The 27,807-nt window shown below is 42.0% G+C and overlaps 1 protein-coding gene and 1 long non-coding RNA gene across 2 annotated transcripts; one reads left to right on the top strand and one right to left on the bottom strand.

Moving 5' to 3' along the window:
* Positions 1-1,006: 1,006 nt before the first annotated feature.
* On the bottom strand, positions 1,007-13,287 carry LOC115120406 (zinc finger protein 501-like). Its single transcript, XM_029649337.2, has 2 exons — positions 12,768-13,287; positions 1,007-4,513 (listed from the first exon to the last, which is right to left on the bottom strand). Exons 1-2 carry the CDS (start codon positions 13,054-13,056, stop codon positions 3,300-3,302), a joined length of 1,503 nt encoding a protein of 500 aa, XP_029505197.2. The 5' UTR covers positions 13,057-13,287; the 3' UTR covers positions 1,007-3,299.
* On the top strand, positions 11,929-24,390 carry LOC135572468 (uncharacterized). Its single transcript, XR_010464329.1, has 3 exons — positions 11,929-12,091; positions 23,245-23,303; positions 23,995-24,390. It is a non-coding gene; the product is annotated as an uncharacterized LOC135572468 (long non-coding RNA).
* Positions 24,391-27,807: the final 3,417 nt, after the last annotated feature.

The raw sequence follows: 27,807 nt of genomic DNA, 5'->3' as shown, positions 1-27,807 counted from the left end.
GGAAAAAATGGCTGTGTTTTCCCTGTGTTTTGGTGGTGGTCTAACATAAATATATGTTGTTTTCGCTGTAAAACATTTTAAAAATCGGACATGATGGGTAGATGAACAAGATGTTTATCTTTCATTTGAGGTATTGGACTTGTTAATGTGTGAAAGTTAAATATTTCAAAAGAATATTTTTGAATTCCCTGCACCACCTTTTCAGCTGAATGGGGGGGGGGTGGAGTTCCCCTCGGGGAACTACTTGCCATAACAGGTTTTAAATCGTCTTGAAAGTCTATGGCAAAACTTGAAAATGGCTTTCTAGCAATGATCAACAACCAACTTGTCAGAACAGGAAGATTTTTTAAATAATAATGAATATTCACATGAAGATCAGTCGCCTATTGGATGACATCACGACTTCCCATCAAGCCAACTCTTTGAAGGCCTTACTAAGACATCACTCACTCCTTCTAGTTTCTAGTTCTAATCACGGGAGGACGTCATGAACAATTCATACAGTACAAAAATATATTCAAGTGTAGAACACCCTTTTAAAAATCACACATTAGTTCAACAACTGCAGAGTTTATGTCCCTGTTTTATAAGATAGTACTCACTGTATTTACTGGTGTTAATCAGTTCTCCAGTCTTCTGGACTAATGTGACAGTAATCTCCCCCTCTTCATCCTTCATTCCAAAAACGACTTCATTTTCGATCGCTCTGACCGTAACCTCATCCACTCCAAAAACTGCATCTTCCTCTTCTTCTTTCACAGTAACAGCCTCACCCTCTACTTGTTTTTGTATTGTAACAGCCTCCTCTTCCTCCTCCACTTTCACCAGAGCTTCTTTCTCCGTCCAGCAGACCTCTTTTTTTAGCAGGAGAAGAGTAACTTAGTGAGCTCATGGTCGGGGATAATAGCTAGCTAGCATTAGCGACTAGACTAGTGCTAACTTAACCAGTGTTAGGGTTGCGTCAATCAAATCTGGTATCAGGATAAGTATGACGCGGAGTCATCGATTGTATACTATGTACTTTTTATTAGCTAAGCAATAAGTAGTAAATGCAATTTTCGTATATACGGGCTCTCTGTCCCACCTCACAGGGCAAACAGAGAACTGACTTGTTCCTGACAAAGATATTATAATAGTCTCTGACAGAAGTAGTTCCTGCTTCCGAGCCGGCCTGTCAGAGTAGAGACTGGGCGTGGTTTAAAGTCACTCAGCCTATCGTTGATTGTTGGCGCCAGAGCTGGTCCCAGCCCCCTAGACGCTTCAGCGGTCAGTCGTTGTAGTTGTGTAGAATATCTATGCACCCATGCTCGATACAGTTACCACGCACCTGGCTCCTGTTATCTAACAAAAGACCATTTGTTCTCGCAGCACTACGTTCTGAATGTGCCCCCACAACTCATTGCACAGTTCCTGTCTTCATGTTATTCTGTATTTTTCCATCATGAGAAAGGACCATGGCCCTGAAACTGTTAACAATGTCTCAAGTCAGCTATGTTGCATAACACAGAATCCTCACACAAGCCAGCTAGTTGACTTACAACGTAAAATATTAAATTAAATGGGGTAGCTAGTTGTTTCCACATAAGTATGTTTAAATCATAGTGGCAAATAAACCATGAAATTGTCTAAAGAACTTGAACGTTCCGACTTTGTTGGGGAGTTTCTCCCATTCTTCTCTGCAGATCCTCTCAAGCTCTGTCAGGTTGGATGGGGAGCGTCACTGCACAGCTATTTTCAGGTCTATCTAGAGATGTTCGATCGGGTTCAAGTCCGGGGTCTGGCTGGGCCACTCAAGGTTATTCAGAGACTTGTCCTGAAGCAACTCCGCCGTTGTCTTGACTGTGGGCTTAAGGCTGTTGTACTCTTGGTAGGTGAACCGTTGCCCCAGTCTGAGGTCCTGAGTTCTCTGTAGCAGGTTTTCATCAAGGTTCTCTCTGTACTTTGCTCCGTTCATCTTTCCCTCGATTCTGATTAGTCTCCCAGTCCCTGCCGCTGAAAAACATCCCCACAGCATGATGCTGCCACCACCATGCTTTATGCCAGGCGAGACGCTTGGCATTCAGGCCAAAGAGTTCAGTCTTTAGGTGCCTTTTGGCTACAAGCAGGAAGTCCTGTTCTTATTACTGAAGAGTGGTTTCCGTCTGGCCACTCTACTACAAAGGCCTGATTGGTGGAGTGCTGCAGAGATGATTGTCCTTCTGGAAGGTTCTCCCGTCTCCACAGAGGAGCTCTGGAGCTCTGTCAGAGTGACCATCGGGTTCTTGGTCACCTCCCTGACCAAGGCCCTTCTACCCCCATTTCTCAGTTTGGCAGGCGGCCAGCTCTAGGAAGAGTCTTGGTGGTTCCAAACTTCTTCCATTCTAGAATGATGGTGACCACTGTGTTCTTGGGGACCTTCAATGCTACAGACATTTTTTGGTACCCTTCCCCAGATCTGTGCCTCGACACGATCCTGTCTCTGACCTCTATTGACAATTTCTTCGAACTCATTGCTTGGTGTATGCTCTGACGGGCATTGTCAACTGTGGGACCAACTGTGGGACAGGTTTAATAATAAACAATATGATTTCATGTGGCATAAACAAAAACACAAATTCTCAGTCAAAAATATAAGTCAGAACACAGCGACTTTATTCTCTCATGTGATTTCAGGTTCTGTGACTGGGAAAATGTCCTTCCACACAGAGAGAGAGAGGAGTGGTAAGGGCTTTTTTGGTGTGTCTTCTTATGCTCCTTCAGACTCCTTAACCAGACAAAACTCTTTCCACACTGGGAGTATTGGAAAGGCTTTTCTCCTGTGTGTGTCCTCTCCTGAGCTTTTAAGTCCCCGACTCGTGAAAATCAATTTTACGCTGGGAGCAGTGGTAAAGCTTCTCTCCTGTGTTTGTCCACTCATGCTCCTTCAGGCTCCCTAACTGAAGAAAAGTCATTCCACAGTGGGAACAGTAATAAGTCTAGTCCCTCTCATACCAAAGACATAGTATTTAGTTAAATACTAAGAAGAGAACTGAATCAAACCTTCATAAAATAAAACTGTCTTCCTGCGAGACTAGATTCCTCAAAAACCTGAAGTCAGTTTTCAGAACATTCCATAATTTCTTAACTTGGTGGCTGCCGCAATAATAATAATAATAATGCAGAACATAAAATCTAATCTTGCTCTCATGTTTATAGCAGAGCTCTATAGGCAAAGGGAAAGGGGGATACCTAGTCAGTTGTACAACTGAATGCATTCAACTGAAATGTGTCTTCCGCATTTAACCCAAACCCTCTGAATCAGAGAGGTGTGAGGGGTTGCCTTAATCGACAGCCACGTCTTCGGTGCCCGGATTTTCTTCTGTGTCCGGATTTTCTTCTGTGTGTATTCTCTCATGCCTTTTCAGGGTAGCTAACACAGTAAAACTCTTTCTACACTGGGAACATTGGAAAGGCTTTTCTCCTGTGTGTGTCCTCTCATGAGCTTTTAGGTCCCCTACTCGGGAAAATCTATTTTTACACTGGGCGCAGTGGTAAGGCTTTTCTCCTGTGTGAATTCTCTCATGCTCTTGTAGGTGCCCTCTCTGAGTAAAACTGTTTCCACAATGGGAACATTGGAATGGCTTTTCTCCTGTGTGTATTCTCTCATGCCTTTTTAGGTTACTTAACACGATAAAACTCTTTCCACACTGGGAACATTGGAAAGGCTTTTCTCCTGTGTGTGTCCACTCATGCTCCTTCAGGCTCCTTGACTGAATAAAACTCATTCCACAGTGGGAACAGTGATGAGGCTTTTCTCCCGTGTGTATTCTCTCATGCCTTTTCAGGTTAGCTAACACGGTAAAACGCTTTCCACACTGGGAACAATGGAAAGGTTCTTCTCCTGTGTGTGTCCACTCATGAGCTTTTAGGTCCCCTGATCGGGAAAATCTCTTTTCACAATGGAAGCAATGGTAAGGCTTTTCTCCTGTGTGTATTCTCTCATGCCTTTTCAAGTTAGCTAACAGGGTAAAAATCTTTCTACACTGGGAACACTGGAAAGGCTTTTCTTCTGTGTGTGTCCACTCATGTGCCTTCAGGCTCGCCAACTGAATAAAACTCATTCCACAGTGGGAACAGCGATAAGGACTTTCTCCTGTGTGTATTCTCTCATGCCTTTTCAGATTAGCTAACAGGGTAAAACTCTTTCCACACTGGGAACATTGAAAAGGCTTTTCTCCTTTGTGTATTCTCTCATGCCTTTTCAGGTTATTTAACACAGTAAAACTCTTTCCACACTGGGAACAGTGATAAGGCTTTTCTCCCGTGTGTGTCCTTTCATGAGCTTTTAAGTCCCCTGATCCGGAAAATCTCTTTTCACATTGGAAGCAGTGGTATGGCTTTTCTCCTGTGTGTGTCCTCTCATGGTGCTTTAGATTCCCTAACCAGCGAAAACTCTTTTCACAGTGGGAGCAGTGGTGTCGTCTCGCTGGTTTGGGCGTCTCTGGGTCTGGTTCCCCTGAAGGACTCTTCTTGCTGTCAGAGTCTGGTATCTCTCCTGCCAAAGACAAACAGAGTATCTCGTTAAACAGAGACCTGAATGAAACCTCCACATGATAAAACTGTCTTCCTATGAGGTTTAATCTAGACTAGATCCCTCAATAAAAGAGCAGAACTGGTCATCACAGAGTGGCTGTAAGTGCTTTGTAGGCTGGGTAAATCCTTTTGAATTCAATACATTTTTGACAGCATCCCTTTTTATTTAAATAAAGCTTTCCTTACATGTTTGCCTGTGGAAGAAGTGGTAAAAACATTAATGAGATGTACATTACCAGTCAAAAGTTTGGACACACCTATTCTTTCCAGGGTTTGTCTTTATTTTGACTATTTTCTACATTGTAGAGTAATAGTGAAGACATGAAAACACATATGGGATCATGTAGTAACCAAAAAAAGTGGTAAACAAATCAAAATATATTTTGATTCTTCAAAGGTGCCACCCTTTGCCTTGATGACAGCTTTGCACACTCTTGGCATTCTCTCAAATAGCTTCACCTGAAATGCTTTTCAAACCATCTTGAAGGAGTTCCCACATATGCTGAGCACTTATTGGCTGCTTTCCTTCGCTCTGCGGTACAATTAATCCCAAACCATCTCAATTGGGTTGAGGTTGGGTGATTGTGGAGGCCCGGTCATCTGATGCAGCACTCATTCACTCTCCTTTTTGGTCAAATAGCCCTTACACAGCCTGGAGGCGTGTTGGGTCATTGTCCTTTTGAAAAACAAATGATAGTCCCACTAAGCGCAAACCAGATGGGATGGCGTATCGCTTCAGAATGCTGTGGTAGCCAGACAGGTGTGTGCCTTTCTAAATCATGTCCAATCAATTGAATTTACAACAGTTGGACTCCAATCAAGTTGTAGAAACATCTTAAGGATGATCAATGGAAACGGGATTCACATGAGCGCAGTTTAGAGTCGCAAACGGTCTGAATACTTATGTAAATAAGGTATCTGTTTTTTCTTTTTAATAAATGTGACATTTTTTCTCCAAACCTATTTTCTCTTTGTCATTATGGGGTATTGTGATGTCATTATTGGAAATTGTGTGTAGATTAGTGAGGATTGGTATTTATTCAATCCATTGTAGAATAAGGCTGTAACGTAACAAAATGTGGAAAGAGTTTAGTGACATAAATAAGGGATTAAAGACATTTTTTAAATATCTCTCAGATAGGACATACACTTCAGAACAAACTTACTTTAGATGTTCTGGGGGAAACAATGTTAGTATGGTTACTGTTGTTCCATGTTGTGATTGTTATCCAATGTGTTACTATGGTTACTGTTGTTCCATGTTGTGAATGTTATCCAATGTGTTACTATGGGATATAGCAGTATGGCCAAATAAGTTGACATAAAATGACCTAATTTTATTATTATTGATACTTCCAGTTCAAAATCAAATAGCAAAATTATCCTTGGTATAATCTTAAAACAATTCCATATAGCTTAGAAGAACCTCCCCCTCAGACAAGGACATCCTCAGACAGGGCTTAGACTGTAAAACTATCATCTAGATCTGATGATTGGTCAGGCCCATTCATTTTCAATGAAGAGAAGCAAAGTGGGCGACATGAGCAAGGCGGGACAAAAGTTGGGGAAAGCTGAAAGTAGATTTTTTTATACCCCTTTTCTCCCCAATTTGTCCTATTGCTGCCCCTCCTGTACAGACTCAGGAGAGGCGAAGGTTAAGAGCCATGCGTCCTCCGAAACACGACCGTGCCAAACCGCACTGCTTCTTGACACACTGCTCGCTTAACCCAGATGCCAGCCGCACCAATGTGTCGGAGGAAATACCGTCCAGCTGGCGACCGAACTCAGCGTGCATGCGCCCGGCCACCACAAGGAGTCGATAGAGCGCGATGGGACAAGGACATCCAAGCCGGCCAAACCCTCCCCTATGGGCCAATTCAAATGTGTGCCGCCTCATGGGTCTCCCCGGTTGCGGCCGGCTGCGACACAGCCCAGGATCAAACCCGGATCTGTAGAGCAACGCAGTGCTCTGCCACTCGGGAGGCTGTTGATACCTAGCACTACCTATTATACTAGCTAGCACCACTCGGGACACTGTTGATACCTAGCACTACCCATTATGATTGCTAGCACCACACGAGAGCGAAGATAGCGTGGTTATCCACATGTTTTACCAATAGTATAAACACCCCGTTACCTGCAAGCTCAACAACAATGCAGTATTCAATATCAAAAGTAAAGAAAAAAATTTAAATGCAGGGACCCAATACTAAAGATTCTATTTTAACGAACAAAAACAAAAATCTTATCAAACTCGCGTGGTGCAGTTGAGTTGTGGGTGTCAGAAATAATGTAGCTATTTATACAGCAGGAATTCTGATAAATAAGTTGTAGCTGTGACGAGGGCTTGACCTCACTGGCCAAAGAAAACATGTTCCCAACCTTTTCATGTGGTTGGATCACGTTGTGTATTTACAGTGTTTGATGTTGTGTTGTCATAACCTCCGGGAGGAGAGAATGGATGTTTACCCTGGGAGATTCCATGCCAGCGGAGCCCAGAAATATTTATAATATCAGAACAATCCAAGATATCAAAAATATTTTCAGGCTAGGCTGGTGTGTGTACGCGCGTAATGTGTGGACTAGAGGTCGACCGATTATGATTTTTCAACGCCGATACCAATTATTAGAGGACCAAAAAAAGCCGATACCAATTTTTAAAAAAAAATGTGTATATTTATATGTAATAATGACAATTACAACAATATTGAATTAACACTTTTATTTGAACTTAATATAATACATCAATCAAATCAATTTAGCCTCAAATAAATAATGAAACCTTCAATTTTGTTTAAATAATGCAAAAACAAAGTGTTGGAGAAGAAAGTACAAGTGCAATATGTGCCATGTAAAAAAGCTAACGTTTAAATTCCTTGCTCAGAACATGAGAACATATGAAAGCTGATGGTTCCTTTTAAAATGAGTCTTCAATATTCCCAGGTAAGACGTTTTAGGTTGTAGTTATAGGAATTATAGGACTATTCCTCTCTATACCATTTGTATTTCATATACCTTTGACTATTGGATGTTCTTATAGGCACTTTAGTATTGCCAGTGGAACAGTATAGCTTCCGTCTCTCTCCTCGAACTTACCTGGGCTCAAACCAGGAACACATCGACAACAGCCACCCTCGAAGCATCGTTTACCCATCGCTCCACAAAAGCCGCAGCCCTTGCAGAGCAACTACTTCAAGGTCTCTGAGCGAGTGACGTCACCAACTGAAACGCTATTAGCATGCACCCCGCTAACTAGCTAACCATTTCACATTGGTTACACCAGCCTAATCTCGGGAGTTGATAGGCTTGAAGTCATACACAGCTCAATGCTTGAAGCAAAGCGAAGAGCTGCTGGCAAACGCACTAAAGTGCTGTTTGAATGAATGCTTATGAGCCTGCTGCTGCCTACCACCGCTCAGTCAGACTGCTCTATCAAATCATAGACTTAATTATAACATAATAACACAGAAATATGAGCCTTAGGTCATGAATATGGTCAAATCCGGAAACTATCATTTCGAAAACAAAACGCTTATACTTTCAGTGAAATACGTAACCGTTCCGTATTTTATCTAACGGGTGGCATCCATAAGTCTAAATATTCCTGTTACATTGCACAACCTTCAATGTTATGTCATAATTACGTAAAATTCTGGCAAATTAGTTTGAAACGAGCCAGGTGGCCCAAACTGTTGCATACACCCTGACTCTGCGTGCAATGAATGCAAGAGAAGTGACACAATTTCCCTGGTTTAATATTGCCTGCTAACCTGGATTTCTTTTAACAATAATATGCAGTTTAAAAATATATACTTCTGTGTATTGATTTTAAGAAAGGCATTGATGTTTATGGTTAGGTACATTCGTGCAACGATTATGCTTTTTTTGCAAATGCGCTTTTGTTAAATCATCCCCCGTTTGGCGAAGTTGGCTGTCTTTGTTAGGAAGAAATAGTCTTCACACAGTTTGCAACGGGCCATGTGGCCCAAACTGTTGCATATACCCTGACTCTGTTGCACAGAATGCAAGAAGTGACACAATTTCCCTAGTTAAAAGAAATTCATGTTAGCAGGCAATATTAACTAAATATGCAGGTTTACAACTATATACACACAATATACACATGATTTTAAGAAAGGCATTGATGTTTATGGTTAGGTACACGTTGGAGCAACGATAGTATTTTTTCACAAATGCGCACCGCATCGATTATATGCAACGCAGGACACGCTCGATAAACTAGTAATATCAACCATGTGTAGTTAACTAGTGATTATGTTAAGATTTTTATTTATTTATAAGATACGTTTAATGCTAGCTAGCACCTTACCTTGGCTCCTTGCTGCACTCGCATAACAGGTAGTCAGTCTGCCACGCAGTCTCCTCGTGGAGTGCAATGTAATCGGCCATTCCGATTAATCGGTCGACCTCTACTCTACACATTATAAGCTAAGTATCTCTGTGTTGAAACAGACTAACGAGACCCTACTGTAAATCAAGCATACAATAACACATTATAAACATCAATTTGTTAGGGATGTTGGATCCAACGTGGAGCACGTCATAACTGTCTTTACCAGAGTAATGAATGAAGATGCACTTTGGTAGTTGTTGCATGTCGTGATGTTTGTCATGTGACTGTCATTCAGAAAATTATTTCTGGGATCAGCTGATGATAGTTGAACATGTGACTAACTAAACAGCTACAGTATTAAGTATTGTGTGTAATCACTGAAGAACCACGTTAATGACAGTATCCATTTGTGTGTTGTGAATCAACTTAAGGTTACTCTCGGATTTAGTAAACTCTCAAATGATGTAGGATTTATGTGCCCATGAAAACTGTTTTCCCAGGGTAACATAAGGAGACACTAAATGTTACGTAGTTAGGGAGCATTTCAACGATCTGAATACAACAAACTGTCCAATTTTAAGATCCAGTATTTAAGTTGAAGTTTTTCATATGACAAGCATAACGTTATGACTATAACTACTGCTGGAGGAGGGAAACGAGGTACAACATACTATTATATCTGTTATGTTCTGTTAATTACTGATGTCCCCTTTAAGGATGGAGCACCCTTGGTCATGCGCAGTGTTGTTCTATGTTATTCTGGTACTAACTCGTTTGAGTAAATGTGAAGCTCCAGTTCAATTGCTTGTATTTCCGAGTCTTTCTTATTACATAAATAAGTACTAAGTGTTAAGACACTACAATGGCGACGAGGATGATTACCTGCAGTGTGCATCACGAATACAGATGGAGTTCGTAGGAAGAGAGGAAGATTTTGACCCTGTAGCACAACAGCTAGCAAGCATTGAAGACGAGGGGAGAGCTGACGAGAACGAGGCGGCAGATCAAAGACCCGTGGAGCCGGAGGTAAAGAGAATGGCTAGCATCGGGAAAATAGATGTGTTTGATGACACGCAAGAAAGCTGGGCAACTTACATTGAACGACTGGAACAGTACTTCATTGCAAACGACATTGCTGATAACAAAAGAGTACCAGCGTTGTTGAGTTTAATTGGCCCAAAAACATACAGTTTGCTAAGAGATCTGACTGCCCCTCTGAAGCCCTCAAATAAAACATTCACAGAGATTGTGGAGATATTGCAAAATCACCTATCATCACCTAAACCACTCATCGCGGAACGTTTTCATTTCCACAAGAGAGATCAGAAGGAGGGGGAGGGTGTTAGTACATATGTAGCAGTGTTGAAGAAACGGTCTGAACATTGCCAGTTTGGAGAGAACCTAAATGACACATTAAGGGATAGATTTGTTTGTGGACTGAAACATGAACACATTCAAAAACGTTTGCTCACAGAATCAGAGCTTACGTTTGCAAAGGCTGTTGAAATTGCTGTGGCTATGGAAATCGCGACTAAAGATGCATTTGAGTTGCAAAGTAAAAGAAGTACTGACCTGTCACAAATTTCCCTGCACAAGTTTTCACGCAGTTGACAGCGCCCCCGTGTGACTGAAAAATGCAACAGGTGTGACAGAGATGGTCACAGAGCAGAGGACTGCCGTTTCAAAGACGAAATTTGTCACAAATGCAGTAGAAGGGGGCACATTCAAAGAGCATGCAAAGCAAAATTCAGTCACAATAGGAAAACTGAGAAAATTAAAGGGTCTGTGAATGCACTAGCAGAGAACAGTGGCAGTGATTCAGATGAACGATTAATTGGTACAATGGAATCAAACACTCCACCTCAGCTCCGTACCACCCTGCCACCAATGGGCTGGCAGAACGCTTTGTGCAAACCCTAAAGCAAGGACTCCGTGCAGCAAAACGAGACGAAGGGACTTTGCAAACAAAACTGGCCAAGTTCCTGGCCTCCTACCGAAACACCCCACATGCCACGACAAATGAAAGCACAGCCGCACTGATGTTCGGGAGGCCTCTCCGCACACAGCTGGACATCATGAAGCCAAACAGGCGTAATGAAGTGCTGAACAAACAAGCCAAGATGCTCTCCGGTGGCCGGGAGCGCCATCTCCAAACAGGACAGGAAGTGATGGTGCGAGACTACAGAAGAGGAGGGAAATGGACAAGAGGGGTCGTACACACACAAACGGGACCCAGAATTTACCAGGTTCAAGTGAGCCCAGACATAATCTGGCGGCGTCACATTAACCAAATGCATTCCACGGAAAACAGCACAACAATCGAGAGGGAACAGGCACAGAGAGATCATGAGAGTGACACACAGGGAACTGTAGAGGGCGGTGGGGCAGTAAAGAGACCCCAGGCTGAAAGAAGGGAACGTGTTGATGAAGATGCTGCTATAGCAGAAGCTATAATGGAACAAGCACACACTGAGGATGTTCAGGAGCCTCCAGACAATCCGAGGCGCTACCCAGAACGAAGGCACCGTCCACCAGACAGACTAGACTTATAAACAAACAAACAAACAAACACTAACTGTTCAAGTTCAAATTAAAAGATGCAAAATAACTACAACAAGTTCTGGGAAATGTTTCAGTTGTGGTTTGGTAAAAGTAACTCTGATTGTATAAGAGAAGGAATGTTATGTTCTGTTAATGACTGCTGTCCCATTTAAGGATGGAGCACCCTTGGTCATGCGCAGTGTTGTTCTGTTATTCTGGTACTAACTCGTTTGAGTAAATGTGAAGCTCCAGTTCAATTGCTTGTATTCCGAGTCTTTCTTATTACATAAATAAGTACTAAGTGTTAAGACACTACAATATCCTCATGTTATGACTATAACTACTGTTCCCGGAAGGAGGGTAACTAGGTACAACATACTATTAAATCCACGCCTCGCTGCAAGCCCCGCCTTCAACAGGTGATGAGCGTAAGACTCGGATTTATTCCTTAAATTTAATACTGCACTTCACCGACCCAGGAAATGGCGGGGCCAAACAGGTGTTGTAACTCGTTCATAATTGGCACGCAGATCGGTAGAAATAGTAAGATAAATTAGCACTCCAAATGGAAATGGAAAAAAGTTAGCCAATTTTTAACGGAAACTTCAGGAGCATAACGTCAGAATATACGAAGGCCAGCAGCAGGTGGGAAATTGGTCATTTTCTTCTGGTTATATTGATCTCTGGCTACCTCAAGTCATGTGTGTTATATGAGGTTTACTTGATCCAACATAAGTTTCTTAATGCTTAAGTTATGTGGACACGTGACATACCGACAACTTTGATAAAAACACTAAGAGTTGTCTCCAGATCGCTATGCATATTCATGCTAGTAGCTTAGCATCTCTCTCAATTGAATACAGGCGGTTGACGTCAACAACACTCATAATACAAAACAATAGATTACAATAATAAGATGGATCAACCAATCCAAAGAAAGGATATGCAGTAGACAGACAACCCGCAGTGCCGCTTTGTGGACAACGACTCCCCTTGTCAGGGCGGAGAGACATCTTGTCAGTATATCCATAATCGTCGGTGTAGCCAACCCAACTCTCACATGGCACTATGTAGTAAATCATCACTACATTTAAATCACTACATGCCGTGCCCCCCAGTCTGCGGTCAGCAGATAGACCCTTCTCAAATATATGTTAAGTCACTTTTTGGAAACGGAACGGAGAAAACAAGGGGTAGCTTGCTCTCTACGTCGTCTGATTCTAGACATATCAGTCATCATCTTAGGGCCCTCCGTTGAAGAGGTATTGACGAGCCAACTCAGAATATTCAAAGTTAAAAACACATTTAAGGCGGTACTTACTGGTGTTAATCAGATCTCCCATCTCCTCATCTTCATCTTTCAATGTGACTGTAATCTCCCCTTCCTCCTTCACTCCAAAAACTGCATCCTCTTTCTCTGCCTCCTCTTCTTTCACTGAAACGTCTTCCTCTTCTTCTTTCACTGTAACAGCCTCACCCTCTACTTCTTGTTTAACTGTGACATCCTCCTCTTCCTTCTCCTCTTTCACGACAATGTTCAGCCCCAGAGTTTCTTTCTCCGTCCAGCAGACCTCCTCTTCTTCAACAGGAGAGAAGTTTAGGGAGCTCATGTTCAGGGATGTTAGCTAGCTATCATTAGTGACTAGGCTAGTGCTAACTTAACCAGCCAACTACTATAGTTGACTAATACAAAATAACGTAATATTAAATAGTTTAACAAGTAGATATGACAGAAGTGTGTCTAAAACACAGTAGGTAATATACACCGAAAGCGTATAAATAGCTGGAATCTTTCGGCTATGTTGGCTAGCAAGCTACCGGGGTGGTTGGCGAGCTGTTTCTGAAGAACCGTCCACTAGATTATACGTCACGCTTGCAGCGTCGCCTGAAAGACTCACATCGCTGACTGGAGGGGAAACGCAGTTGAGGATCATATTTTATTTTCAGATAAAGTTCGTTTTAAATGTAGTTAATAAATAAATAAAATACTTTAGTTCAGTAGTTCAGACCCCTTGGCTTTTTCCACATTTTGTTACCTTACAGCCTTATTCTAAAATGGATTAAATATAAAATGTTCCTCATCAATCTACACACAATACAAAGCGAAAGCAAAAACAGAAATACCTTATTCACATAAGTATTCAGACCCTTTACTATTGGACATATTACAGACATATTCAATCTCCCTATCCCAGTCTACTGTCCCCACATAATTCACCATCATGTCCACCATTTTCCTATATATATATATATATATATTTTTTTTTTACATTTTATTTAACCTTTATTTAAATAGGCAAGTCAGTTTAGAATAATTTCTTTATTTACAATGACGGCCTAACCTGGCCAAACCCGGACGACACAGAGCCAGTTGTGCGGTGCCATATTCGACTCCAAATCATGGCCAGATGTGATTCAGCCTGGATTTGAACCAGGGACTGTAGTGATGAATCTTGCACTGAGATGCCTTAAAATATTGCGCCACTCGGGAGCCCGGAAAGAAAAGTTAACTGAACTAAGTGACTATCGCCCCGTAGCACTCACTTCCATCATCATGAAGTGCTTTGAGAGACTAGTCAAGGATTATATCACCTCTACCTTACCTGTCACCCTAGACCCACTTCAATTTTCTTACCGCCTCAATAGATCCACAGGCGACGCAATCACACTGCACACTGCCCTATCCCATCTGGACAAGAGGAATACCTATGTAAGAATGTTGTTCATTGACTATAGCTCAGCATTCAACACCATAGTACCCTCCAAGCTCTTCATTAAGCTTGATGCCCTGGGTCTGAACTCCGCCATGTGTAACTGTGTCCTGGACTTCCTGACGGGCGGCCCCCCAGGTGGTGAAGGTAGGAAAAAACACCTCCACGTCGCTGATACCCACAAGGATGGGTGCTCAGCCCCCCCTGTACCTCCTGTTCACCTATGACTGCATGGCCAAGCACGCCTCAATCATAAAGTTTGCAGATGACACAACAGTAGTAGGCCTGATTACCAGCAATGATGAGACAACCCACAGGGCGGAGGTGAGGGCCCTGGGAGTGTGGAGCCAGGAAAATAACCTCTCGCCCAACGTCAACAAAACAAAGGAGGTGATCGTGGACTTCAGGAAACAGCAGAGGGAGCACCCCCCCTATCCGCATCGATGGGACGCAGTGGAGAAGGTTGAAAGTTGAAAGTTCCTCGTCGTACACATCAATGACAAACTGAAATGGTCCACCCACACAGAAACGTGGTGAAGGACAGCGACTCTTCAACCTCAGGAGGCTGAAGAAATTTGTCTTGGCACCCAAAACCCTCACAAACTTTTACAGATGCACAATTGAGAGCATCCTGTCAGACTGTATCGCCTGGTACGGCAATCGATACTGCCTGACGAGGTCTGACCAACGCATGCTCCTTTTGCTTCATGCTCCTTTTGCGGAAGTGGCACTACAGTCTCCTGGTAAAAAAACACTGCCAAAAAACCCATGCAAATTGTTGGAAGTGTGTCGATTTTATGGATCTACTTTTGATGAAATAAGGAGAATATTCAATTTACTTTTAGGGAAAAGATTGTAACTTTTAATCGGATTAAAAGTTACAATCACCACTTGCTCCTTGATTATCGATAATAATTCTGGGCATTCAACAAAACATATAGCGTCCTCCATTACTCTGGGTACAGCCTACCTCTGAAAGCAATCTGCACAAACCTGGTCACATTCGACATATTAAGCTTTTGCCTTTATAGCCAGTTGGCAGGCATGCTGTAACGTCTCTTTTGCCAGTCAAAATGATTAAACAACTGTTACAGTGGCTTATTAAATGAAGGAATGGAACACTATTAGATTCTAAATAGAGGAAATGATGGAATGGAACACTATTAGATTCTAAATAGAGGAAAGGATGGAACGGAACACTATTAGATTCTAAATAGAGGAAATGATGGAATGGAACACTCTGATTGTAAATAGCAGTGATGTCACAAACATGTCACATCCTCAAGTCTCTCTCTTTGAAGTGAGTTTGGAAAATCACTATGTAGCATCTGAAAAATAATTTATATGTCTGAACTTAGAATCAAATAGACTTCCCAGAAATAATATGGCATTTACTTTATTTCACCTTTTATTTAATCAGATATGTTATTTGAGAACCAATTTCCATTTACAATGACAATCTGAATGAAGCAATACTAATATTAATCTGTTGAATAATTAACTTGTTTGAAATATCCCAATTATATAGTGAACAACATTTAGGGGATTACACTTGTATTCAATCAATCTTAAATTCATAATCAAAACATATTTTTAAAACTATTTTAATCCGATTTTCGACGTGATCATGTCTTGAGCTGAGAAACTCAGCCACTCAGCCACTTAAAACTCTTTCCACACTGGGAACAGGGGTGTTGTCTTGCTGTCAGAGTGAGAGTCTGGTCCCTCTCCTACCAAAGACAGAGTATTTAGTTAAATACTAAACAGACAACTGAATTAAACCTCCATAAAATAAAACTGTCTTCCTGTAAGGCTAGATTCCTCAATAACTTGAAGTCAGTTTTCAGAACATTCCATAATTTAATAAAAAACATAATAATAATAATAATGTAGAACATAAAATCTAATCTTGCTCTCATGTTTATAGCAGAGCTCTATGACAATCTGGACCCTCTATTTCTGAAACTATCCGCCGCCATTGTCGCAACCCCTATTACCAGCCTGTTCAACCTCTCTTTCATATCGTCTGAGATCCCCAAGGACTGGAAAGCTGTCGCAGTCATCCCCTTCTTCAAAGGGGGAGACACCCTGGACCCAAACTGTTACAGACCTATATCCATCCTGCCCTGCCTATCTAAGGTCTTCGAAAGCCAAGTCAACAAACAGGTCTCTGACCATCTCGAATCCCACCGTACCTTCTCCGCTGTGCAATCTGGTTTCCGAGCCGGTCACGGGTGCACCTCAGCCACGCTCAAGGTACTAAACGATATCATAACCGCCATCGATAAAAGACAGTACTGTGCAGCCGCCTTCATCGACCTTGCCAAGGCTTTCGACTCTGTCAATCACCATATTCTTATCGGCAGACTCAGTAGCCTCGGTTTTTCGGATGACTGCCTTGCCTGGTTCACCAATTACTTTGCAGACAGAGTTCAGTGTGTCAAATCGGAGGGCATGCTGTCCGGTCCTCTGGCAGTCTCTATGGGGGTGCCACAGGGTTCAATCCTCGGGCCGACTCTTTTCTCTGTATATATCAATGATGTTGCTCTTGCTGCGGGCGATTCCCTGATCCACCTCTACGCAGGCAACACCATTCTGTATACTTCCAGCCTGTCCTTGGACACTGTGCTATCTAACCTCCAAACGAGCTTCAATGCCATACAACACTCCTTCCGTGGCCTCCAACTGCTCTTAAACGCTAGTAAAACCAAATGCATGCTTTTCAACCGTTCGCTGCCTGCACCCGCACGCCCGACTAGCATCACCACCCTGGATGGTTCCGACCTTGAATATGTGGACATCTATAAGTACCTAGGTGTCTGGCTAGACTGTAAACTCTCCTTCCAGACTCATATCAAACATCTCCAATCTAAAATCAAATCTAGAGTCAGCTTTCTATTCCGCAACAAAGCCTCCTCCACTCACGCCGCCAAACTTACCCTAGTAAAACTGACTACTAAAGCACCTTATACCACCCACCACTGCGACCTGTATGCTCTAGTCGGCTGGACCTCGCTACATATTCGTCGCCAGACCCACTGGCTCCAGGTCATCTACAAGTCCATGCTAGGTAAAGCTCCGACTTATCTCAGTTCACTGGTCACGATGGCAACACCCACCCGTAGCACACACTCCAGCAGGTGGATCTCACTGATCATCCCTAAAGCCAACACCTCATTTGGCCCCCTTTCATTCCAGTTCTCTGCTGCCTCTGACTGGAACGAATTGCAAAAATCGCTGAAGTTGGAGACTTTTATCTCCCTCACCAACTTCAAACATCTGCTATCTGAGCAGCTAACCGATCGCTGCAGCTGTACATAGTCTATCGGTAAATAGCCAACCCAATTTTACCTACCTCATCCCCATACTGTTTTTATTTATTTACTTTTCTGCTCTGTTGCACACAAATATCTCTACCTGTACATGACCATCTGATCATTTATCACTCCAGTGTTAATCTGCAAAATTGTAATTATTCGCCTACCTCATGCCTTTTGCACACAATGTATATAGACTCTTTTTTTTCTACTGTGTTATTGATTTGTTAATTGTTTACTCCATGTGTAACCCTGTGTTGTCTGTTCACACTGCTATGCTTTATCTTGGCCAGGTCGCAGTTGCAAATGAGAACTTGTTCTGAACTAGCCTATAAAGGTGAAAACTATAAAATAAAAATAGGGAAAGGGGGATACCTAGTCAGTAATATTAGATAATGTCTTTAGGCTGAACAGAGCTCTATAATAATAGATAATGCCATATTTATAGGCTGAGCAGAGCTCTATAATAATAGATTATGTCATGTTCTAGGCTGAGCAGAATTCTATAATAATAGATAATGTCATGGTTACAGGCTGAGCAGAGCTCTATAATAATAGATGTCATGTTTATAGGCTGAACAGAGCTCTATAATATATATTGTCATGTTTATAGTTTGAGCAGAGCTCTATAATATATATATTTTTATAGGCTGAGGCCTTAAGTGTCCCTGGACCAGTTGAAGCCCAAAGATCCAGCACCATATTTGACAGTAGGTACGGGGTTCTGTTCTGCATTCTAATTTAGACTCTAAACCCACTGGTGTTACCATGGAGCTCTATGTTCATGTCATCCAAGACATGTAAATGACTGGAGACAATAAAAGGCTAAACAACATTGGTAATTGGATTGAAAGTGGTGCTGTTGTCAGATTACTGGGAAATAGAGGTGTTTAGCTACACCTACCAGTGGTGGGTTTGGTGTCAGAATGAGAACGCAGGGCCATCTCAGGCCCCACACTTTAACCCCATTTGAAAACCTGTGGTTGGAATTGAAGAGGGCAGTCCATAAGGACCTGGTAGGATTCTGTATGGAGAATTGTCTAAGATCCCTCCCAATGTGTTCTCCAAATTTAAAAAAAATAGGACACACCTACTCATTCAAGGGTTTTTTCTTTAATTTGACTATTTTCTACATAGTAGTATAATAGTGAATACATCAAAACTCTGAAACAACACATATGGAATCATGTTGTTACCAAAAACGTGTTAAACAAATCAAAATATATTTTATATTTGAGATTCTTCAAAGTAGCCGACCTTTGCCTTGATGACAGCTTTGCACACTTAAGGAAAGTTACAACATGATTCCATATGTGTTATTTAATCATTTTTATGTCCAGCACCTCTCCTAAACAGGTGTTATACTCTGCTAGCCAGCACCTTTCCTAAACAGGTGTTCTACTCCGCTAGCCAGCACCTCTCTTAAACAGGTGTTCTACTCTGCTAGCCAGCACCTCTCCTAAACAGGTGTTCTACTCCGCTAGCCAGCACCTCTCCTAAACAGGTGTTCTACTCTGCTGGCCAGCACCTCTTTTTAAAAAAAAACTTTTTCTAACCAGGCATGTCAGTTAAGAACAAATTCTTATTTTCAATGACTGCCTAAGAACAGTGGGTTAACTGCCTGTTCAGGGGCAGAACGACATATTTGTAAATTGTCAGCTCGGGGGTTTGAACTCGCAACCTTCCGGTTACTAGTCCAACGCTCTAACCACTAGGCTACCCTGCCGCCCCTCTCCTAAACAGGTGTTCTACTCCACTAGCCAGCACCTCTCCTAAACAGGTGTTCTACTCTGCTGGCCAGCACCTCTCCTAAACAGGTGTTTTACTCCGCTAGCCAGCACCTCTCCTAAACAGGTGTTCTACTCTGCTGCCAGCACCTCTCCTAAACAGGTGTTCTACTCTGCTACCAGCACCTCTCCTAAACAGGTGTTCTACTCTGCTGTCCAGCACCTCTCCTAAACAGGTGTTCTACTCTGCTGCCAGCACCTCTCCTAAACAGGTGTTCTACTCCGCTAGCCAGCACCTCTCCTAAACAGGTGATCTACCCCGCACCTCTCCTAAACAGGTGTTCTACTCTGCTAGCCAGCACCTTTCCTAAACAGGTGTTCTACTCCGCTAGCCAGCACCTCTCCTAAACAGGTGTTCTACTCTGCTAGCCAGCACCTCTCCTAAACAGGTGATCTACCCTGCACCTCTCCTAAACAGGTGTTCTACTCTGCTAGCCAGCACCTTTCCTAAACAGGTGTTCTACTCTGCTAGCCAGCACCTTTCCTAAACAGGTGTTCTACTCTGCTAGCCAGCACCTCTCCTAAACAGGTGTTCTACTCTGCTAGCCAGCACCTCTCCTAAACAGGTGTTCTACTCTGCTAGCCAGCACCTTTCCTTAACAGGTGATCTACTCTGCTAGCCAGCACCTTTCCTTAACAGGTGATCTACTCTGCTAGCCAGCACCTCTCCTAAACAACTGGGTGTTTCTTTCGCCTCTAGATTGTATGCATTGATCCATTGTTAATGTTCTGTTTAAGCTTATTGCCAACATCAGATATGTCTATGTCCTGGGAAATGTTCTTGTTACTTACAACCTCATGCTAATCGCATTAGCGCACATTAGCTCAACAGTCCCGTGGGTGGGACACTGATCTGCAGAGATCCTTATTAAGTGTAAAACTAACAATGACTCAATAATCAATGCATTCTGGGAATGTTATAATGTCCAAATGATATGAGCGGAGTTAGTTAGAAAGTTGGCTGTCAGAAGTACAGTTAATCAATGTAAAATTACTTTCAATCCATCTGTCTGTATATTTCAAAACATGGCATTTGAGGGTGCAGTGAGATACCCAATGATTGGATGAAACTTCTCATCAATCATCATAAATACTGGAAATCAACCAACCCGCTATTAATAACCTCTTGGAACCACCCATCCAGCATCCGGGATTACTTGTCATCAACTACGCTAAATAGCATAGCGCAACGGTCAAATCTTACTAGAAAATATTCATATTCATGAAATCACAAGTGAGATATAGCGAAACACAGCTTAGCCTTTTGTTAATCACCCTATCATCTCAGATTTTGAAACTATGCTTTACAGCGAAAACAATACAAGCGTTAGTGTAAGTTTATCGATATACTAACAAAACATTATGTACACCTAGCGGCAGGTAACTTGGTCACGAAAATCAGAAAAGCAATCAAATTAATAATTTACCTTTGATAATCTTCAGATGTTTTCACTCACGAGACTCCGTTAGACAGCAAATGTTCCTTTTGTTCCATAAAGATATTTTTTTATATCCAAATACCTCCGTTAGTTTGATGCGTTATGCCCAGGAATCCACCGGAAATAGCGGTCACGCCTACGCAGACAAAAATTCCAAATTATATCCATAATATCGACAGAAACATGGCAAAGTTTTTTATAATCAATCCTCAAGGTGTTTTTCAAATATCTATTCGATAATATATATCAACTGGGACAGTTGGCTTTTCACTAGGACTGGGAGAAAAAATGGCTACCTCTCTGTTTTGCGCAAAAATCACACTGAGAGCCAACAACTGACCACTTACGCAATGTGGACGTTTATGCTCATTCTTCAAAATAAAGGCCTGAAACTACGTCTAAAGGCTGTAGACACCCTAGGGAAGCCACAGAAAAAGGAATCTGGTTGATATCCCTTTCAATGGTCAATAGGGATGCATAGGAACACAGAGCTTTCAAAATAAGATTCACTTCCTGATTGGATTTTCCTCAGGCTTTCAACTGCAATATCAGTTCTGTTATACTCAGACAATATTTTTACAGTTTTGGAAACTTTAGAGTGTTTTCTATCCTAAGCTGTCAATTATATGCATATTCTAGTATCTGGTCCTGAGAAATAGGCGCTTTACTTTGGGAACGTTGTTTTCCCAAAAATAAAAATAGTACCCCCTAGCTCTAACGCAATGGAAAGGTGAAATGTTTTATTATCTCAAAATTGAAAGTGAGAAATAAAATGTGCAGTTTGAGGCCATGTGGAGGAGAGTGATGCAGGCGCTGGAGATGGGGGTGTGTGCTAGTGTGTCTGGGCAGGTGTGATGTAGTTAATGTTTGCAATTTATTGTTTATAAAATATCAAATTAAATATATGTTTGCTATGTTTTGTATTTTTTATAAAACATAACATTAAATATTTAAGTTTAGTCTTTTTAAAAATTAAGTCCCATTTAATTATTAATTATAATTAATTAATGGATGCAAGGTCCTATCACTTCTGACACCAATGTAATGAAACAGCAGGGAGCAGGTCTCGAACCCTCGACCTTCGAACCCGAGGTTCGACGCGCTATCGACTGTGCCACAAAAGCTCGAGCAGTTGGGATTTTATGAATAATGACTAAACAATAATCCCATTTTAAATAGAACTGTAACTAAGTAAACTTATACTCTGTTTTATTATATCTGATTAACAATATGAATTCATAAGTGAGGGATTGTGGAGCCTGAAACAGGGGGTAATTAAATTAAATAAATACCATTCCAGCCAGGTTGGAGAAGACTGGAAGTGTTTTTTTTTAAGTAAGCAGAAAGGGTCGATAACCTATGGTTGAACCGACTCAATTTAGCTCTGGGATGTTTAGACAAGGCAGTGCGTGTTTTCTTAGGTTTTGCATTAGCTGGAACTGTCTGCTGTGAATGGTGATGGATGAAAACTTCAGAAGGTTTTTCTCGAATTAACTTTTGAATGAACTTTTGAACTGTTGGGAGAAAGAATATTTTATGACCTATGACGTCATATTTTATGTATAAACTGTTGTTCGTGGTTACATGGCAGCGCGCTCTGAGAATAAATACTATTATCTCTTTTTGATAAGACTGGTCTCTGTCTATTTTATGCAAATAAGAATCTTACAAATTCTCATAAAATAGACTAAGTGAATTCAATTAATGAAAACATATTGGAATAATAATATTGGAATAATGAAATTATACGAACAGCAGTAGAGTCGATTTCCGCGCTTATAAACCAAGGGTCGTTACAATAATGAAGTATTTTTTCCAATGCAAAGTAACACCTCACTGTTCTATTTTTGGAGTTATTACATTAAACCAATCAGATTTCAGAAGAATGCCAAAGTCAGGTGTGATGTAATATGGAGGACCAGCCTATTCCTTGTGATGTAAATTACAACAAAAAAACTTTAAATGTATAACTTCAAATTAAACTAATCGCACTCATGACTTGAGAACGTTTTGGAAATACATAACGCAATCGAATCAAATATCAAAGAATGTTAGCTATATAGTTATCTTAGCCAGCCAGCTAACATTAGCTATTTAGCCAACTAGCTATGGTCGAGCTGGAGCCCAACTACCGGAGACCAGTTAGAACCCAACTAAGAAAACCCAACAAAAACATGACTGCTGATGAAAAGAGCAGAGACATGAAGAATGACGCGCTAGCAGTAAGCCAGGGTTATAAACGTTACAAAACAAGCAGGTATGATTCTACCTTTCATTTTGAGCCCACGGCAAGAAGGCAGCAGAGCCTACCGTGCTAACGGGTTCCCACTAGATAACACAACCACACAGTGCATGGAAAGCATGAGGTGTGGCTAACATTTGTAAGCTTGAGCTAGCTACCGAGCTAGCATTCAAACTCTGTAGCACAGAGTAGATCCTCTATATGACGTTGAGAAATAGTGCATTGTGGGTAGTTTAGAAGATATCCAGAAATAAGTTAAGAAATATGTAATAATTCAAAAACACAACTGTTTGTCCTTATAGGAAACCAGATTGTGACTACAACTACGTTACGAAGTCTCTAGCCACACTGTGTTACACTGGTGAGTAAAAACTTATGCTTCCTACACTAACCTTTTTTCTGAAGATAAAATATACATTTTACTCAAATTGCGTTACCCACTCCAGTCAGCAGAGGGCAGTGTGGGACTTTAAGGCAATGCTGTTAGTGTGACGTATAATCTAATGGACGGAACGCTTCTTTCAACAGCAGCAACAGTTCGTCAGAAACCTCGGTAGCTTGCTAGACAAAATAGACGAACCAATAAACCTCTTTACTGGGGCTCTTTCATACCGTCCCTAGGAGGGGTGCGTCACCTGAGTGGGTTGAGTCACTGATGTGATCTTCCTGTCTAGGTTGGCGCCCCCCCCCCCCCCCCCCCCCTTGGGTTGTGCCGTGGCGGAGATCTTTGTGGGCTATACTCGGCCTTGTCTCAGGATGGTAGGTTGGTGGTTGAAGATATCCCTCTAGTGGTGTGGGGGCTGTGCTTTGGCAAAGTGGGTGGGGTTATATCCTTCCTGTTTGGCCCTGTCCGGGGGTGTCCTCGGATGGGGCCACAGTGTCTCCTGACCCCTCCTGTCTCAGCCTCCAGTATTTATGCTGCAGTAGTTTGTGTCGGGGGGCTAGGGTCAGTTTGTTATATCTGGAGTACTTCTCCTGTCCTATTCGGTGTCCTGTGTGAATTTAAGTGTGCTCTCTCTAATTCTCTCTTTCTCTCTCTCTCTCTCTCGGAGGACCTGAGCCCTAGGACCATGCCTCAGGACTACCTGACATGATGACTCCTTGCTGTCCCCAGTCCACCTGGCCGTGCTGCTGCTCCAGTTTCAACTGTTCTGCCTTATTATTTGACCATGCTGGTCATTTATGAACATTTGAACATCTTGGCCATGTTCTGTTACAATCTCCACCCGGCACAGCCAGAAGAGGACTGGCCACCCCATATAGCCTGGTTCCTCTCTAGGTTTCTTCCTAGGTTTTGGCCTTTCTAGGGAGTTTTTCCTAGCCACCGTACTTCTACAACTGCATTGCTTGCTGTTTGGTGTTTTAGGCTGGGTTTCTGTACAGCACTTTGAGATATCAGCTGATGTACGAAGGGCTATATAAATAAATTTGATTTGATTTTGATTTGATCTTTAGACGCTTTCGTGTATTTTAGCCACTGTGTTTAAAACCCACTTCTGTCGTCTAGTTAGTTATCTGATTTAATTTCATATTTACGGTGTTGTTGTTATTAGTCAGCTGGCGGGCTGGTTAAGATAGCATTAGCCTAGCTAGCAAACATCTCCGACCATGCGGTCACTAAGCCACTCTCCTTCTAAAGAACAGGAGGATATCAGAGTAAAACAAGAACTAGGGGCCCGGTTTCCCAAACGCATCTTAAGGCATCCAATGGTTCCAAAGATGAACTTAGTCATAAGGTGGTTTTGAGAAACCGGGCCCTGATTAACACTAGTAAGTACGGTCTTAAAAACAGAGGCAAAAACTCTGCAGTTGTTGAACTGATGTGTGGTGTTAAAGGGGAAATCTGCAAATGCTTTATCCAATTTTTGACTTTTAAATTATTTATTTATAGCCATTGTTTATTGAAGAATATAACACATGCCTCATGACCTTAGTTCAACTGTTGTACCCCATCAGAACTCCAATAAGCTGTTTTTACTCCAATGTTTAGAAACAATGTAAATCAACACTGTGTAGCCTCAACATGGTTAAAACTATGTTGATATCATGGATGGTCAGTCCTTGCATCCATAGGTTTGTCTATGAATTTGAGAGTAGTTACATTTCTCCAGCCCCATCCATCATCTTATTACCAAAACAGTGGTGGAATGACAGCTTTGTTATTGTTTCAAAGTAAAGATATGGGGTGAATGAGTGGGGAAAAGTATATTTTACACAAATTACCTTCATAATATCAAAGAGCAAATGTGTTTGTCTGAGGACAAATTAACGTTCATACAGCCAAAAGGGTTGAGAAATTACACCAGTGGACAATTTGCACTAATGTAAATAAACATGGATGATGGAACGTACTCCCTTTTGCTTACGTGATGAACCGCTAAGGGGACATACATATTTACCATCTAAACCATGTGGGACCTCTCACCTCTCTGGCTGTAGAAGTGTTCTTCCTAACCAGTCCCTCAACAGCTCACTGACTGAGCTCCACCCTCACTGGGTCTTCAGAGGAGAGGAAGGCAGAGGGATGGAAGGTTGACTGAATCAGTCAGTCAATAAAGTGTAGAGCTGCTGTCTGACAAAATCATTATTTTAGTGGTTCATTAAAGTAAATAAGGCTTTATGACTGCTGAATACCAACTATCAATCACTTAGATCATATATTTTCAGGTAGAGATACATACGTGGGATGTCCCTAGTCCTTTGAAGTTGACATTTACAATGGTTAAGGTAGGTTTTAAGGTTTGGGTTTAGGGTAGAGATGTCCCAAGGATCCTGGATAGCATTGACTATTGTGCATTCTTCTCTGTTTAACATAGCAGGTGATGGGTTCTGACTTCTGAACTTGAAAATGTTAAATATCCTTATTCATGTCACAGTTTGAGGGAGGGGAATGTAGAACGTTTACATTCTGTCAGAATGTGTTATTCTTAGACGTCAGGGATCCTATGGAAGGAGAAGGGCCACAGTCTGGAACAAGTCAACAGGACAGCCGTGAGGTGGGGAGGAGAAGGGCCACAGTCTGGAACAAGTCAACAGGACAGCCGTGAGGTGGGGAGGAGAAGGGCCACAGTCTGGAACAAGTCAACAGGACAGCCGTGAGGTGGGGAGGAGAAGGGCCACAGTCTGAACAAGTCAACAGGACAGCCGTGAGGTGGGGAGGAGAAGGGCCACAGTCTGGAACAAGTCAACAGGAGAGCCGTGAGGTGGGGAGGAGAAGGGCCACAGCTATGAAGTGGGGAGGAGGGAGGTATTTTAGGCCAGATCAGATGAAGAAAGGAAGAACTGATGTGACTGAAGTTCTGCCTAGCAACAGAGGTGTAAGGAGTCTCAGCATAAAGGGTTAAATACCAGTAAGGAGGAGACTCAGCATAAAGGGTTAAATACTAGCGCTTGTGTTTATGTCTTGGTCTTAAGCAGCTGTGACTCAGTGGGTGAATAAACTTGGTTTGAGTTTTACTTACCGTCTGAGTTTTTACTCTTTATTTAGAACTTAACACAGATGTAAAAGAAACACAGTTAAGACAAAATTACAAAGTTCTATGCGCTAAACTATGTAGAATATTGTCCTGTTGGAAACTACAACTCTACTACATCACACAGTTCAGGCTGGGTCTGATTTATCTCTGTGCAATGTTGTGAGGGAAACATCTATGTTAACCTCTTTAAGTTGATAAGACTTCTAATGTGTTGAAGGATCTCTTTAAGGTTGAGAAGTTTGTGTATGTTTGGGTGGGTGTGCAACCACACACCCTCTGGACAGACAGGCCAAAGGCGCTTGGCCCAATTCAGGGAACCGTTGATCTACTTCACAGGAACTGTCTATAGTGATTTCCTGTTTGTCTTGTTTTGCACACTTTGTACAAAATAATAAAATGCAGTACTACAGGATATTTCTAAATGTAGCTCTTTATTTGCTAGCTATAACTGGCATGTTCACATACTGCCAACCAGGATCAAACTGACCATGACCTAACCATTTGGGTGGTCTTAACCAATCATAGCACAGTATGATATGGCGGTAAAATGCATCCAATTACAATTCAGTATGTTTATACACATGAATAGTACATCCCCCTTTTAAAACAAAAGAAAAATGTTTACATATTCTAAGGGTTTATTTTGAATACATGGTCTGCAGTTTGAGCTCAAGGTAAGTAACCATTTATATTGCATACTACACCAACTGAATCAACAGACTCTGAAACAATAATCCAACATAATGTTACTTTTCAAACAAGGGATTCTCAGCAACTCAGCTTTCACTGTAGATATAACATCTTAACATTTCAAACAGATACAATACCAAAGCATTTCGAGTGAACTTTCAATAACAAGTTTACAGTCTGGAACTCTTTTAGGGCAGCGATCCACCTACACCCTTTAACATTTCACAGGTCTAGGACAGCTCTGGGCTTGACCTCTCTTCCTGACCTTGTGCGATATGATGCTGAGCATGCTTCTGTGTCAGTCAACAGTTCTTGTGGTGTTGCAGGTAAGTATGGTGTATGTTGTGCTGTGTGTGTGTTTAGTCCATCACGTTCTCTTTCAGGGGAGCAGTTCATCTCATCAGTGTGTTGTTCTTTTGTGTTCAGTAGGTGATGACGATTGCGGCGGTACACAGCTCCTTCTGCGGTGCGGACGTGATATGAACCGCTGGCTGGATGACTACTGCTGGCTTCCAGAGGCCAGGCTCTTGGATTCTAAACTGACTCTCCGTCGATCAGTGGTGGCAGTGGTCTAGCTGACCTGTCGTAGTATTGCTTTTATTGTTGTTGTCTCTGTGCACATTTTCCATGCATTTCCTTGTAGCTGACGACCTCAGGTTGCAGCTGCTGGTTGGTGCTGGGAAGGATTGGGCGAAGTCT

The sequence above is a fragment of the Oncorhynchus nerka genome, linkage group LG2, assembly GCF_034236695.1.
Source record: "Oncorhynchus nerka isolate Pitt River linkage group LG2, Oner_Uvic_2.0, whole genome shotgun sequence".
Lineage (NCBI taxonomy): Eukaryota > Metazoa > Chordata > Actinopteri > Salmoniformes > Salmonidae > Oncorhynchus > Oncorhynchus nerka.
Note: the sequence above shows the minus strand (reverse complement) of the source record. Positions and strands in the feature narration are given on the sequence as shown.

Coding starts and splice junctions, on each gene's coding strand:
- LOC115120406 (XM_029649337.2), bottom strand. CDS start 13,056: ATGAGCTCCCTAAACTTCTCTCCTGTTGAAGAAGAGGAGGTCTGCTGG. Junction 4,514..12,767: donor GGGAGATCTGATTAACACCA/GTAAGTACCGCC, acceptor TGTCTTTGGCAG/GAGAGATACCAGACTCTGAC.